This window comes from Fulmarus glacialis, unplaced genomic scaffold, assembly GCF_000690835.1.
Source record: "Fulmarus glacialis isolate BGI_N327 unplaced genomic scaffold, ASM69083v1 scaffold29969, whole genome shotgun sequence".
NCBI classification, from domain to species: Eukaryota; Metazoa; Chordata; class Aves; order Procellariiformes; family Procellariidae; genus Fulmarus; species Fulmarus glacialis.
Genome location: NW_009235750.1, coordinates 77,706 through 91,316, shown reverse-complemented (window position 1 = coordinate 91,316; position 13,611 = coordinate 77,706). Strand labels below are relative to the sequence as shown.

At 41.8% G+C, this 13,611-nt stretch overlaps 1 protein-coding gene across 1 annotated transcript; it reads left to right on the top strand.

Annotated features, from left to right (window-relative positions):
• Positions 1-3,228: 3,228 nt before the first annotated feature.
• Positions 3,229-12,416, top strand: LOC104082874 (hyaluronidase-1-like). The gene is made up of 3 exons (XM_009586139.1): positions 3,229-4,146; positions 10,763-10,852; positions 11,988-12,416. The coding sequence occupies exons 1-3, from the start codon at positions 3,229-3,231 to the stop codon at positions 12,414-12,416; spliced, it is 1,437 nt and encodes a 478-aa protein (XP_009584434.1).
• The last annotated feature ends 1,195 nt before the right edge of the window (positions 12,417-13,611 follow it).

The following is a 13,611-nucleotide window of genomic DNA, read 5'->3' as shown; positions in this document are numbered from 1 at the left end:
TTGCACATGCAGACACCTGCATGTCTACAGTTGAGCAAAGTGTCCAGGCTTCTTCACAACTTCAGTGAAGATTTGGTCAATCCAGTCAAAAGACCCTTGATAATTATTCAACATGTCCTGAGATAAACATTTTCATTTTGTGGTGTTTTATACATGGTCCTGAGCGACTGGCTCTAGGTGATCCTGCTTGAGCAGAGGTTGGACCAGATGATCTCTGGAGGTTCCTGCCAACCTCAACCATTCTGTGATTCTGTGATTTAAAGCCTTGTCCGGGACAGTGACAAGAATTGGCCAGGAACTAAAAATATAACTTAAAATTATCCTGCACTATTATTTCCTGGCCTATGTCTGTTGTGATTTATTATCTGCAATGTTGTAATGCCTAGGGCTGTCAGATCTAGACGAGAACTGTACTGTATTAGTCATTAATACCTGACAAAATGATCTAATTATGTGTACATAATAACACAAGACTGAACAATATCAGCATTTGGATTGTGGGAATAGGCAGCTGGCATCTTTTCCCAGATCTTTTCTTACACAGAAATTCACTAACGGTCTTTTCTTTCTCTCCTGGTGCTCTTCCCATTTTATCTAAGCTATAACTTTTTGAGAAAATCTTTGTTTATATTATGGGCTTGTTCTCATGTACTGCAAAGCAATCCAGTCCAAATCATGAAAAAGCACTTACAAATGTACTAAGTCAGTTTGCTGCATCAAAGGAGGAGTGCAAAGTATTGTGATGCATTCATCAGTTTCTACAAAACAGGAAGGGAAAGGCATTTTTTGTGGCTTGGTTTTTTTGGTGGTTTTTTTTGTTTGTTTTTTTTTTCCCCCAGCCTATGACATTACTTAGATGATTATGCAAGACTCTGCAGGAAAACAGAGAAAAAGATACCAGTTGCAAGCACAAGACTTTCTTCCAGCAGATCAGTGAAATATAACCTGGCATCCTGTTCCAACAGGCACGCTTGTAGGTAGTACCAGCTTGATGGCCTGTAGCAATGACCCATTTCACTCAAGGATGTTATCCTTAATAGGATCTAAAGGATTGTGAGCAAAGTTTTAAAACTTGGGTGCTAAATTTATATTTAGGCATGTGAAGCAAGCAGCCAGAGAGCAGGTGAGGAAACAATGGGAACACCTCTTGGGAAGGTGCTCTTGTACCAGACCGCTGGCTGGGGAGACTCAATGCTTTTCTGGGACTGAGTACAGAAGAACACAAGACTGGGGATAGAGGAGAGAAAGGCTGTTCTGTAGGAGATAAAAAGACAAAGTAGAGACTTAAGGGAAAGATTTTAGCTGTGGCAGACAGGAAAAGAAACATCAAACCCAGAGGATGGAAAAATAGCAAGGAAGGACAAATGACAGGGGGAGAAATCCTGGATTATATAATGCATGATATTTTTCAACATTTCAACATTTTTTCAAACAATGAAACAGGTTTTTCTTTAATAAGTTCTGCTGGCAGATTTGCATAGGGGTACCTGCAGCCTTCCTGTAGATTTGGCATCCCATTACAGATTAAAAGGCAATATCCAAGGAGAACTACAAAAATCTAGTATTTAGAATAGTGTGTTGTCTGTACTGGTTCGGAAGGCAAGAAACTAGTGATCCCAGCTGTGAGCTAAGGGATGGGTAGGTGTGAAGAACTCTCCTTGTCTAGGAAAAGAGTTAAATGATTAACTGATGTTAACTGAGTGAGAAAATACCAGGGACAAGTGAAACTAGGCTAATTATGATAGGATAATTTGGGTCTGACTTTACAGGCAAGGAAGGAAATAATTAAAAATGGATGCAAAAATAGGGAAATATCCCATTTCAGGACATTTCAAATTCACATGGCTAGTGCATGAATTGAACCTGCAATGCAGACAGTGATTGCAGTGATTTAACATGTGACTAACATGGAGAAAATTGACAGGTGAATGATAGAAGATAACAACTGAGAGGATAAACCATGTCATACTATAGATGTAGTAATGTTCATGAGAGCAAACAATTTTTATGATCTCTGCATTCAAGCTGATATATCAGCTGGACCCCACCGTGTGGTGTTTGCTTATCAGCACCAATAATAGGTAGTGGATTCCCCGGCAAAGAGACCGGAATGACCAACACAGGACGGAGTTGAGCTGTGCTTCTTGGAGAAGGGATAGGAGCAGGGGCAGATTCTGGAGCAGCCAGCTGTGGGCAGCGGGTGAACAGCTGCCCCACCGGGGTGCGAAGTGGGGGTGTGGGTGCCCAGGGTGCCAGCAGCCCTGCAGCTCTGGCAGCTCCCCAGAGTACTAGTGGTCCCCAAGCCAGTGTGACTGTCAGGGAAAACAGCAGACCCTGAAAGGAAAAATTAATACTAATAAGCCCCCACCTCTGCAGACCAGGTCCCTTTTTCAAAGATACAGCATGCTTTTCTGGCTAGTTCAGATCCACTTAACGTAATTTATTTTCTTTAATGTTTTGATATTTAATTTGCTTTCAGTGTGATAAGTAGCTTAAACCATTAAGTCATTAATAGTATCACCCTTCTAGCCTGCAGACTGATTATCACTCTTGCATCTATCATGTAGAAAATGAAAATTAAATTCAGGGGTAGATAATAATACACTTTTTTTCAGATATGCTGAAAATTGCAGCGTTTCTGAGTTCTCTTGATTAATCTGTGTGAGGTAGAAGTGTCTGCCTTTTGTTTAAATTACCTTTCCTATTGTGACCATTAGCATATACAGATAGTAAAGAAGGCCTTAGCCCACTGTGACGAAGTTCTACGCAAGTCAGACTGACCGTGGCAGAACATGCTTGGAAGCTGAAATTTCAAATAAGCAGCACATTCTTTTTTATACTGTTGTTTTGAGTTATTCTTTTATTAACTCATTTTTTGTAGACAACAGGGAGCAAATAAGTGTTAAGGAAAGGTCTGAATCAACTGTGGGAGGTGTCTGGTTAAGAAGGAAAGCAAAAAAAAGCTGAGCATCAGAACACACTTCCAGACAGCAAAGTCTACCAAAAAGTCTTTCAAAGCATTTGAAATTAGACTTAATTTTTACAAGATCACAGTTTTGCACTTTTCTCTGTTTGCCCTGGGTATAATTAACAAAAGCAAATCAAACCAAAAGACATCCCTTTGTCATCCTATCTGCCTCCAGGGTGGCTACTGCCCTTCTAACATGTTTTCTCTCTTTTTTTTTTTCCAGGACACATCACAACAATTTCCCAGAAAAAAAACATACCATGGATGTTTGGGTCAAATGGTTAGCAGTGACAGTGCTGCTTACTGTGGTTGATGCTCAGCTACCAAAGCCGGCACAGGCCCCTCTGGTTCTGCACAAGCCTTTCGTGGTTGTTTGGAACGCGCCAACCGAGCAGTGCAGGCTGCGGTACAAGGTGGACCTGGATCTCAGTGTTTTTGACATTGCATCCAACACTAATGAGACTTTGAGTGGATCCAACGTGACAATCTTCTATCACACTCATTTGGGATACTATCCCTACTACTCAGATAACGGAGATCCTGTCAACGGAGGGGTACCCCAGAACGAAAGTCTTATCAAACACCTTAGTAAAGCAAAGTCTGACATTGACTATTGCATACCCATGAAGAAATTTCAGGGACTTGCAGTCATTGACTGGGAAAACTGGAGACCCCAGTGGGATAGGAACTGGGGCAATAAAAGCATTTATAGAAATAAATCGCTTGAGATGGTTAGGAGACGGCATCCTCAATGGTCAGAGGACAAAATTAGGAAAGTGGCTAAAGAGGAATTTGAAACTGCTGGCAAGAGTTTTATGAACAACACTATCCTTCTGGCTGAGCATATGAGACCAAACGGTTTGTGGGGTTACTATCTTTACCCAGATTGCTACAATTATGATTACAAAGAACACCCCCAAACGTACACGGGGAAATGCCCAGCCATTGAGTCTTCCCGCAATGACCTCCTACTTTGGCTGTGGAAGGAAAGCACTGCTCTCTACCCTTCTATATACCTGGACTATATACTGAAGTCAAGTCCAAATGCACTAAAGTTTGTTCACTATCGGGTTAAGGAGGCAATACGTGTTGCCTCAATTGCTAGAAAAGACTACGTTTTGCCTGTTTTTGTTTACTCCAGACCATTTTATGCCTATACTTTTCATGTTTTAACAGAGGTAAGCAGACAGACTTAAGAAATTTAGAGATTAGAAACAGCCTCTTAGAAAAAGTACTTTCTAAAAGTTTTCCTTGTATAAAAGCATTTATGCATTTGTTTTTCATATTTAAGAAAGACCCTCTAAAAGGAAGTACTGTAGACACAGTACAAAACTCTACACTTTTCAGTAGTTACTATTGTGGCACTTTGGTCTACTTCTGTAGGATAACATTGTATATTTTTAATGAGGGTGGTTTAGAAAGAAAGTACAAAGAAATAATTTTCTTAAGGAAGTAATTCATTCTGATATTTTAATTCTTCAGGACAGCTTGTGAAATGAACTTGACATGAACATGAAATTTTCATGAAGTTTAAAACTAATTAGTGTAATGGAAAGATAAGCTTTCATGAGAAAGGACCCTCAGGGCTTTTTTGTTTCTTTATCCAAATGTACATTCACTCAGTATAGAAATAAACCAGTCAAGTAAACTAGTCTGGCCTGGAGTTCCTAACTCCTGCATGATGCTCATTGGCCATCTCATTTTTCAGAAGTACAACACATTCAAATATCTTCATGATCCATCATTTAGTGCTAACACTGTGGAGTCCTTTTAATAAAAAGACCAAGTTTTTGAGTCATTCAATATTCCTTCAACCAATGATCAAGTGCAATAAATATATAGTGACCACAACGTTGATGGTAAAGATGTATGCGTACAAATCCCAGACTTTCTGGATATGTAATGATGATCATGGTGCTGACTTTGTTTATGCCCATAATAGAGAGGCACAGATCAATAAGTAGTACTTGTTCCAAGTGCGGAAAGTTTTGCTTTGATCGCTATCAATTCCACAAGAGGGGAGAGGGAAGAGGGCATGAAATCTGGGCTAGCAACCAGGGACTCTTTGGAGCTGTTTTCTGTGTGATGTGGAAACTGCAGGTCCTAACTGACTCAGAAATCATGGGCAAATAGGCAAGGCTGGGTCCCACCGAAGGCAAGAGCCACTGGGGTCAGTACAGGCAGGATTTCACCCAGAATGCCTTCACTGAAGAACTCAAAACAGGCCATGAAATAAATGAGCATTCTTCAAATGCAGGCTGTAATAATACATTTTTATAATATAAATCAGTCCCTTGATTGATATAAAAATACCACAAATGTCACTGAAAGCTAAGAAAACTAACATGCTGTTTCCAGTTATGCATGAGTTCAAAATCTGTGCTGGTATAGTTACTGTTTTACCTTAAGCTATTTTCTGAACAGTACAGTGGTAACTTGGAGTGACGTTCCTCTTAAGTTATACTCTTTAACTCACTGGCCTGTTTTTCAATTGTATGTAGCCTTTTACTTTTGGATGCTTTAAAGACGACTTTACAACTCTGCAGCCAGGGAAGATCCATGCATAGCCAGAGAAACATCTTTGGGTTATGCTCCACCACGTATTTTCTGATAAGGACAGTACCCAGCACTGCAGGCAGCCATGGGGACAGGGCTTGTCGTATCTCCAGACTATACACATCGTCTGTGCGAACAGCTTGGAACTGCTGGGAACTTGCAGGGTTGCACTTAAGAAAACTCTAAACAGGAATGATCAGGAAAATGATGTTCTTGTTTTCCATCATAGCACTGAAGCCACCAAGATATTTTAAATATGGTTTTGTGTGTTCAGATTTTAGACTAGACTGGAGCTTCTCATTTGACCCATGACATGCCCCTAAGTGATGCTCACAAACCTGCAAACAGGGCATGAAACCTCAGAGCTCCAGCCACAATGTGCGTGAATGTTACAAGGAAAGGAGCCAGTGTAGTACAATGACATCCAGGCTAAATGGCCATAGAAAAATTGGGATAGCAGGCTAATAGATACTGGAGCTCTGACAGAGCCAGGAGAACCACTGTCCTGCTCCATCAAGCTGTGCAAGAGCTGTGACGTTCTGGTTCAACAGAATTAATTGCTGACACATTCAAGCCTTGTATGTAAGCCCTTCTGTACACAGCATGAAAAATACAGTAAATATCACAGTGGAAGAAAGTAGAAAGAATGGTTGTGAATCAGAGTCACTGAGGGAGAAACTCAAGTCTAGCAGACCTTCAGAAAGACGAAAGACCCAGGATGCTGTAGCTATGTCTGCTGTACCTTTCACCCTGACTGCACCTGGAAATCAGGTGAGTTGTGCATAAGGTAGCTGAGAAATTCATCCTGCTTTTTTTTCTCACAGTTTATAAATTCTGAATTGGGATCCCAATCATCATGAAAGGTTTCTGTATTTTCTAGAAATGCATATAAGCAGTTTGCCATCTGTAGGATATTTAGAAACTATCTGCCTTGACAATTCACTACTAACTGTGTGGGAGAGGGAAGTTGCACAGTAGCATCTGTGCTTCCTGACTAGATGGCCAAAGTCATTAATAAAGCAGGATGACATCTAACAAATGATGAATAATGGATAACAACTTCTCTCGTTCACCTACAGATAGTCTTCTCTGATGACCAGATGTGCACGTGTACAGAGACCATTCCCTGCAACCACGCCAGGCTTGCACTACCATTCCTGAATACAGAAAATCATGTCTGAAACTAAGACCGTTCCAAATTCAAAGGAAAAATTACAGATGTACTTATTTTTCTTTTCTCAACATTTAACTAGAACTGACCGTCCTGTTTCCTCTCAGGCTCCAAAACTGAACCAGCTTAGCTCACCTCCTATTTTTTTAATGTCCAATGCAGTGACTTGGCTGATCAAAATATGGAGAAGAGTTGATAGGAACTAGAGCCTCCTCTTCTCTGCCAAATCAGGTGCCCGCTCGGAGATAGCCCAGCATAATCTTGAGGATCTTTGGTTGTTGCACACTGCCCCCAAAAGCTTGAACGAGAATGAGCATCAGAAGGGAAGAGGCTTTGTTGACTTGTTTATCGCTTGGAGAAATAGCAGACGCCTAAGTGGCAGCTGGCCCATAAAGTTGTCTCTTCAGGACAGCCCTCTAACATAGAATAGAATCATAGAACCATAGAATCATTAAGGTTGGAAAAGACCTCTAAGATCATCGAGTCCAACTGTCAACCCAACACCACCATGCCCACTAAACCACGTCCCTAAGCGCCTCATCTACACGTCTTTTAAATACTTCCAGGGATGGTGACTCAACCACATGGATGGACAAGGATCTGATATAAAGAGTGAAATAGGATTCCCCACCTAGACAAATGCCAAGATTGATATATTTAAAATGATGAGTAAAATTTTTTAAACTTGCATGTTTTTTTCCATATGAGGTACTTCTTACACTCACACGGCAGAGCCATGCCAGTGAGCCCGCACTAATGCCAAGCTGTGCTGTGTGAGGAGCAGTGCTGAATTCATTCCCCGAACCAGGACTCCTGTGTCTGAGGCCACTGGTGGAGCTCCTGTGCCTCACTCGGGGTTGCAGGGATGCACCTCCCTGTCTCTGCTCCCGATTTGCCACTCTCAGCCGTTATGAGAGGCAGTTATGTTTCCGTTCCTCAAAATACCTGAATAGGGGCTGTCATTTATTTCGCTAATGCCGTCTGTGGCAGGGGAGGGTTAGTGGTGGTGCCTCCCTCTTTGTGCGACCATCCGGTGGTCAGAGCACCCACCTCTAGCGCAGGAGCTCTCGGCTCAGTTCTCTTCCCAGCTTGCTCAGGATGAATCCAGCAACCTGTGCTGGACACTAGGAATGAGTTAGGGAATCACCAGACCAAAAAGAACAAGCGTACGAGAGAAAAGAAAAAAAAAGAAGAGAGGGTGCAACCTCCTGTTCATAGATTATTCAGGGAAGAGCCCTTCTGTGCTGATGGCTTTTGAGGTACTCAACATGAGTCAGTCATTCAGTAAAAGACGTAACTATGCCTAGAAATGAGTCAGAAACCTTATTTCCTTCCTTGTGGGCAAGTTACCTAATTATTAAGCTGAATTAACCATAAGCTGTAGTCAGGTTCCCACTTGTTTCTCTTGCTCTTCCTTGAACCTTCATTGAATTGGTGCAAAGTGAAATGACATCAGAAAGAGAAATGGCACCCTCTAAACATTGTCCGTAACCTCACCGCAAAGATAAAACCCGATGGAGGGTTACCTGCAGGTGATGTACTTTTTAAGCATGGGGCAAGAGAGAAAAATTCAGCCCATGTCTTTCTAATTCTTTTTCCTCCTGGGGAGGACTCTGAGCACTTGACCTTTGTTTTAAAGAATAAAAGAAGAGGAAATGTAAGGTGGAAGGAGAGTGTTTACATGAAATCCCATACAATTTTTTTTGCAGGGAGCTGCTGTTTTCTCCAGCACCTGTGCATGTGCTATAAGCGACCTTTAAGCATCCCTAGGGGAATGTGTCTTCCAACCAAATGCCAGGTTTTGGCCTTAGCCTGAGAAAAGTGCTGAGTTTCTCAGCATTGCCAAGGTGGTGATTCTAGGTGTGCATGAAAGTGGATGTGTAGGTGCCTCGGGAACTTCAGTTTTGAAGTTATTGCTGCCATTGGACTTCACACATCCAGAGGACTAGGTGAACTTTAATCCATACTCTTGGATTTGATTATTTTATATCCATATGAATCAGACATGAAACGCTGAAATCCCTTTGTGGATCTGAATCTAAATGATTTCTACAAGTAAGAGAAGAAAGCTGTGGAATATGAGGGAATAAAAACTGGATTTACTGACTCCTGATGAAGCACCCCAACTCCTAAAGCATATTACTAACAAAATCTTTATTTTGGGTTTTGCTCAGGTCTTAGTTCATCCATTTAGCAATGCTAAATATCTATTGATTATTTATTTTGGCTGTCTGAAGAGGTTTCATTAATTTGTTAATGAGATCTGAACTGTGTTAGTGCTAAATCACTCAACCATCATGTGGCTAATGTAGAATCACAGTCCAGCCTTTGTATCTGGGTAATCTTCATAAAATGCTTTGCAGATGAGGAAAGCCTGGGAACCCTCATTACGAAGAGGTCAGGCTGTATTTCACATTCTCTTAACATGTGATATTTTGATCTTTAATTCACATACCTTTTTTTTTTTCTTACTGGTAAATTAATTCCCATAGGAAAAAAACACCCACCATTTCCCACATGAAAGACACACCTGCAGCCCACACCACTATTCTTTTATAAAGCTAGCACCAGGCTATATACTTTTAAGAGTAATGACATTCCCTAAAAGATGCTGCTTGGATGATCAGAAGAAACACAAACTTCAGGCGAGACCAATTATACTTTATATCACCCTGAACCCTACACTAAGAGCCAGCAGGCAAACTCTACTCTTTCAGACTTCCACAGGTTTTCCTACACTGTTTTGTCCAACCTTTTAGTTAAGGGTCAAAGTCACTGCTCGCTCTGACTTCTCTGTAATTGTCTTCAACTCTTCAGCGGATTCTCTCTTTCCCAAAGCATTTATTTGCGCCTTCTTTTATATCTCTCGGGCCATAAATGTTTCAGGAACGGGGACTCCTTAACAATGCATTGGTAAATCAACAGGCCCACTTACACAGTGAAATAAATTATTTAGTAGTAATTAACAATAACAACATGGTTCTTCCACTCTATCATTTTGCATTTCTAGGGTGCCACCACCACCATACTTGATAATTCAGCTGGTCTTTTGGATTGTTTTCTCCTAAAAAGAGGTGAAAAGACTGTATCAAAGACCATCACTAGCTTTTAAAAGGAATTTGCTCTTTCTTCATCAAACCGAGAAATATTGTAGTATCTGTCATTACAAACACTGGTCAGGAATCACTTTCTAATCAATTACTGTAGATGGAAATGGTTTTAGATGTAATTGATCACGCCTTGGAATTTGGGGGTGGAAGATGATCCTTCCTCCGTATTTTCTAAGATTTAATTGCATTTCTCTTGACACAATATTCATGGTCTTAGGGAATGGCTTTAAGGCACTTGCAAGGTATGTTGCTATGTTGTTGGCAAGGCACCGGTGACTCCTCTTCTACACACAGTCTGTGCTCTGGTAGAGCCGCTTTACCGCTGGTTGCTACAACTCAACTGCGTATTGGTGCAGCTCTAGAAGTGCACACGGTTAAGTCAGTATGCAGATGTATGCTTTTTTTTGTCCCATTTGGCACTATGTAGCACTGGGAGAGGCTGATTTTTCAAAGCTATGTTTCCTGGAATAATGGCATTCACGCTGGTAGGAACAGCAGCTCTGTAACTGTATTGGCATGGCTAAACCAGCACAAGTTAGACACCTGCCTAAAGCCTATCAAATGCAATTAGACACTATAAGGGTGATCCAGTGATGTGTGATCATACTTATCATCACTTGCTAAAAATGGTACCTACATAGGTATGGTAAACATTCAAAGACTGATAGATAAAATAGACCATTTAATTCTTACTCCGCCAGTTGGTTGGAGGACCCCTTGTGAATAAACTATAATGACTTTATTATTTAGTAGTCCTGCTTATGAATGCAACCTACGCAAACCTTTGGAGATACACAGAAGAGCTTTCTAAACTAAATAGCGATTTTATTGGGAAGAATATACCATAGGACCAATGTGCCCTCTGGGAAAAAAAAAATTGATGCCCATATCCTAGTGCTTCTTTACTTTTATTTTTATATCTTTGGTTTTCTGATGTCTGGTTTTGGCCTTTTTCAGACGGATCTGGTCAATACCATTGGTGAAAGCGCGGCCTTGGGAGCAGCTGGAGTTGTTCTCTGGGGCAGTATGCAATACGCCAGCTCAAAGGCAGGTCATATCAGTTTATCAGTATTCAGGAATCACCTCAATACCTCTTCTGTGCCACCACACCCTCTGTAGCACCTATCTATCTCTACTGATGTCATCAGCCAGCAACTGAGGATGCTGGCTCAGTACTAATTTCAGGTCTTGTTAATTCTATATTGTCATTAGAAGTCCCGTTGCTTCAGAGCACATTGCTTTGGGCAGGTCATTTGTAGCATCGTGGAACAATGAGTCCAGGTTAGAAGAAAGACATGTTTTGAAGCAATAACATAAAAATATAAGTTTGTTTTACAGTGTTCTACTTTGTAGCTATGGTGGTTTGTACAGACCACAGAGAAGGAATGGAGTCTGGAGAGGGGGGTATTTTCTCTGGTCACTAGTGTTGAAATGACACATGGAAAATAATATTACCACCAGAAAAGGCCTAGTTCCTCCTCCCAGGTTCTTCAGGCTTTCACAAATAATCCTTCTTGAAGCGATGGAGGAGGCAAGAGGCTGCACTAGGGTTTCACAGAAGGCACGGCAGGCTAGCCCCTGCTCCTGAACCTGGGCTGGGCTTTGCTGCCCACCCTGCTTTTCATGCAGCCTGCTCTCCTCCTCCTGAAGTCTCTGGCAAAGCACCACTGACTTGGGCAGAGGAAGAGGGAAATGTGGACTGGAACTTTCTAGCCGCAATTACAGCAACTTCTGTGCTGGTTTCTGAAAATGATGTGGCTCCTTGTAAACCGAAGGAGTTGGAGAGATTAGGAGCAAAGTGGTGAATCAGTATGTGCTTTAAAACCTATTAGCCCCATGCACTGCTCCTTGTCAGCAGTTACCAGAAATCTCTACTTAAGGAACCAGTTAGTCTCAGATTAGCATATAAACTCTGTTTACTAGGACTCCTCCCTAGTCTAATACTGTATGTTGCTACCAAGCACCCAAATAGACAATATAGTAAAGGTTAATATTTTGTTAATCTTAACCATGGAAGTAAACTTAAACCGATAGATTACTCCAGTATATAAATCCAACAAGATTTATCTCAACAGGTTACTTTAGCCAAGACCCGTTTTGTACTAGCATCTTCTTAGATATAAGAAATTTGGACATAATGCTAGCTACTGAGAAATGTGTCATGGTCTTTTATTTTCTACAGGAGAGCTGTTCAACTGTGAAACGGTACATTGATGGACCCTTAGGACATTACGTCATTAATGTGACCTCAGCAGCCAAACTCTGTAGCAAAGTCCTGTGTAAGAAGAATGGAAGATGTATCCGCAAAAACAGCGACTCTTCTGCTTACCTCCATTTGTCACCCACTAATTTTAAGATCCGAGCCCGTGACTCAGAGAGGGGCCCCAGGTTCCGGGTGACTGGTGAACCCAGCCCGGAGAGTATTGAAGCCATGAGACAGAGATTCGTGTGTCAGTGTTACCAGGGCTGGACGGGAATATTTTGTGAATTGCCTGACCAAAGGCTAATGGAGCACTGGGTTCACATTGCGTTCAGTAGATCAAGAAAACAGAAGTTTTGTGTCTTCCTTCTAGGAGCCATGCAGCTTCTTCTGCTTTATACTGCACACTAAATTCTTCTGAGGCAGTGCAAGGAAATAAGAAATGGTGCCACTAAGACTTCTGTTCCTTAGCAAGTTTTTATCAAGAAGGGAAAAGGCGTTGTTGATTAAATAGTTTTATTCTGTTTTCTTCATCTCCCACTCCTGGAATTGCTTCAGACATTAAACATTTTGAAAGCAACCCTCTCTTTTTTACCAGCTCCTTTACTCTTATCTCACGTTTTACTCATACATTCAATAGATAAAGCTTCTGCTGCAACAGTGGAAGGTTTACTTGAGTAAAAAAGTTGAATAAACCTGTACAAGGATTCATCCATGTAAAAGCTTAAAAAAGGACATAGAGCCTCTTTGTTTCAGGCCTGGATGATTCAACATATGGTGATGAGGAGAGTTTTCATGTGGATCAGGGATCACAAACCGTTCACTGCAGCTCTTGCCGAAGTCAAATGGCATTTTGTGTGAGCAGCAGCACTATGCTCAGATCCACATCCACTGCAACTCCCCAATCTCACAGCTTTTGCATAGACAATGTGAAGAGTATAGAGTTATACATCAGTGCACACTTTAAAAAAATACATATTTCAGTATTTCAAGGCCTAATTTTACTCATGTTACTTCTAGAGGTACCAGTATTTCCAGCAGTAGTTTTGTGCCATCAGTTTCAAAGGTACCGTTTGACTGAAAATCTCCACAATTGCCAGTCAATGGGTCAAATGTTCATTTTCCCACAGTGCCAACCAACCAGCAGAACGTACACGTGTTTAGATGAGGGGCTCCTGAGCTCTGAGAGCAGCTTTGGCAGCTGGCACCCCGCAGCCCTCCTGCCCAGGCAGGTGATGGGAGAGTGCTTCTCCTCCTGCTCCGACCCCTTGGGAAGCAGGCAGCCTTGCTGCTTGGCATCACCGCTGCCTTTGGGGCCGCTGAGGGGCTTTGCTTTCTGCTCCGCTAACTAGACGGGTCTGGTAGCTCTGCTCTCCTACTGCTCTTGTGCAGCCACCCAACCAAGCTGGATGGTCAGCGACTGGGAAACGGGAACAGGCTGACAGACTCCACTGCTGACATGCATCTCCCTCATGCAGGGGAGGAGAAGGTGAAGAACTCTACTTACTGGTAACGTTTTGGCTTGCAGTCTTCAGCTTCAGATGGGGACTCTTTGAAGGTGATGTAGCTTAAAGAACCACTGATTACTGGTTAATTTAGCATCCAT

What these genes read in the sequence shown, in the direction of transcription:
- LOC104082874 (XM_009586139.1), top strand. Translation starts at nt 3,229, where the DNA reads ATGGATGTTTGGGTCAAATGGTTAGCAGTGACAGTGCTGCTTACTGTG. An exon ending in CTTTTCATGTTTTAACAGAG is followed by an intron (nt 4,147 to 10,762) that starts GTAAGCAGACAG and finishes GGCCTTTTTCAG; the next exon opens with ACGGATCTGGTCAATACCAT. An exon ending in TGCAATACGCCAGCTCAAAG is followed by an intron (nt 10,853 to 11,987) that starts GCAGGTCATATC and finishes TATTTTCTACAG; the next exon opens with GAGAGCTGTTCAACTGTGAA.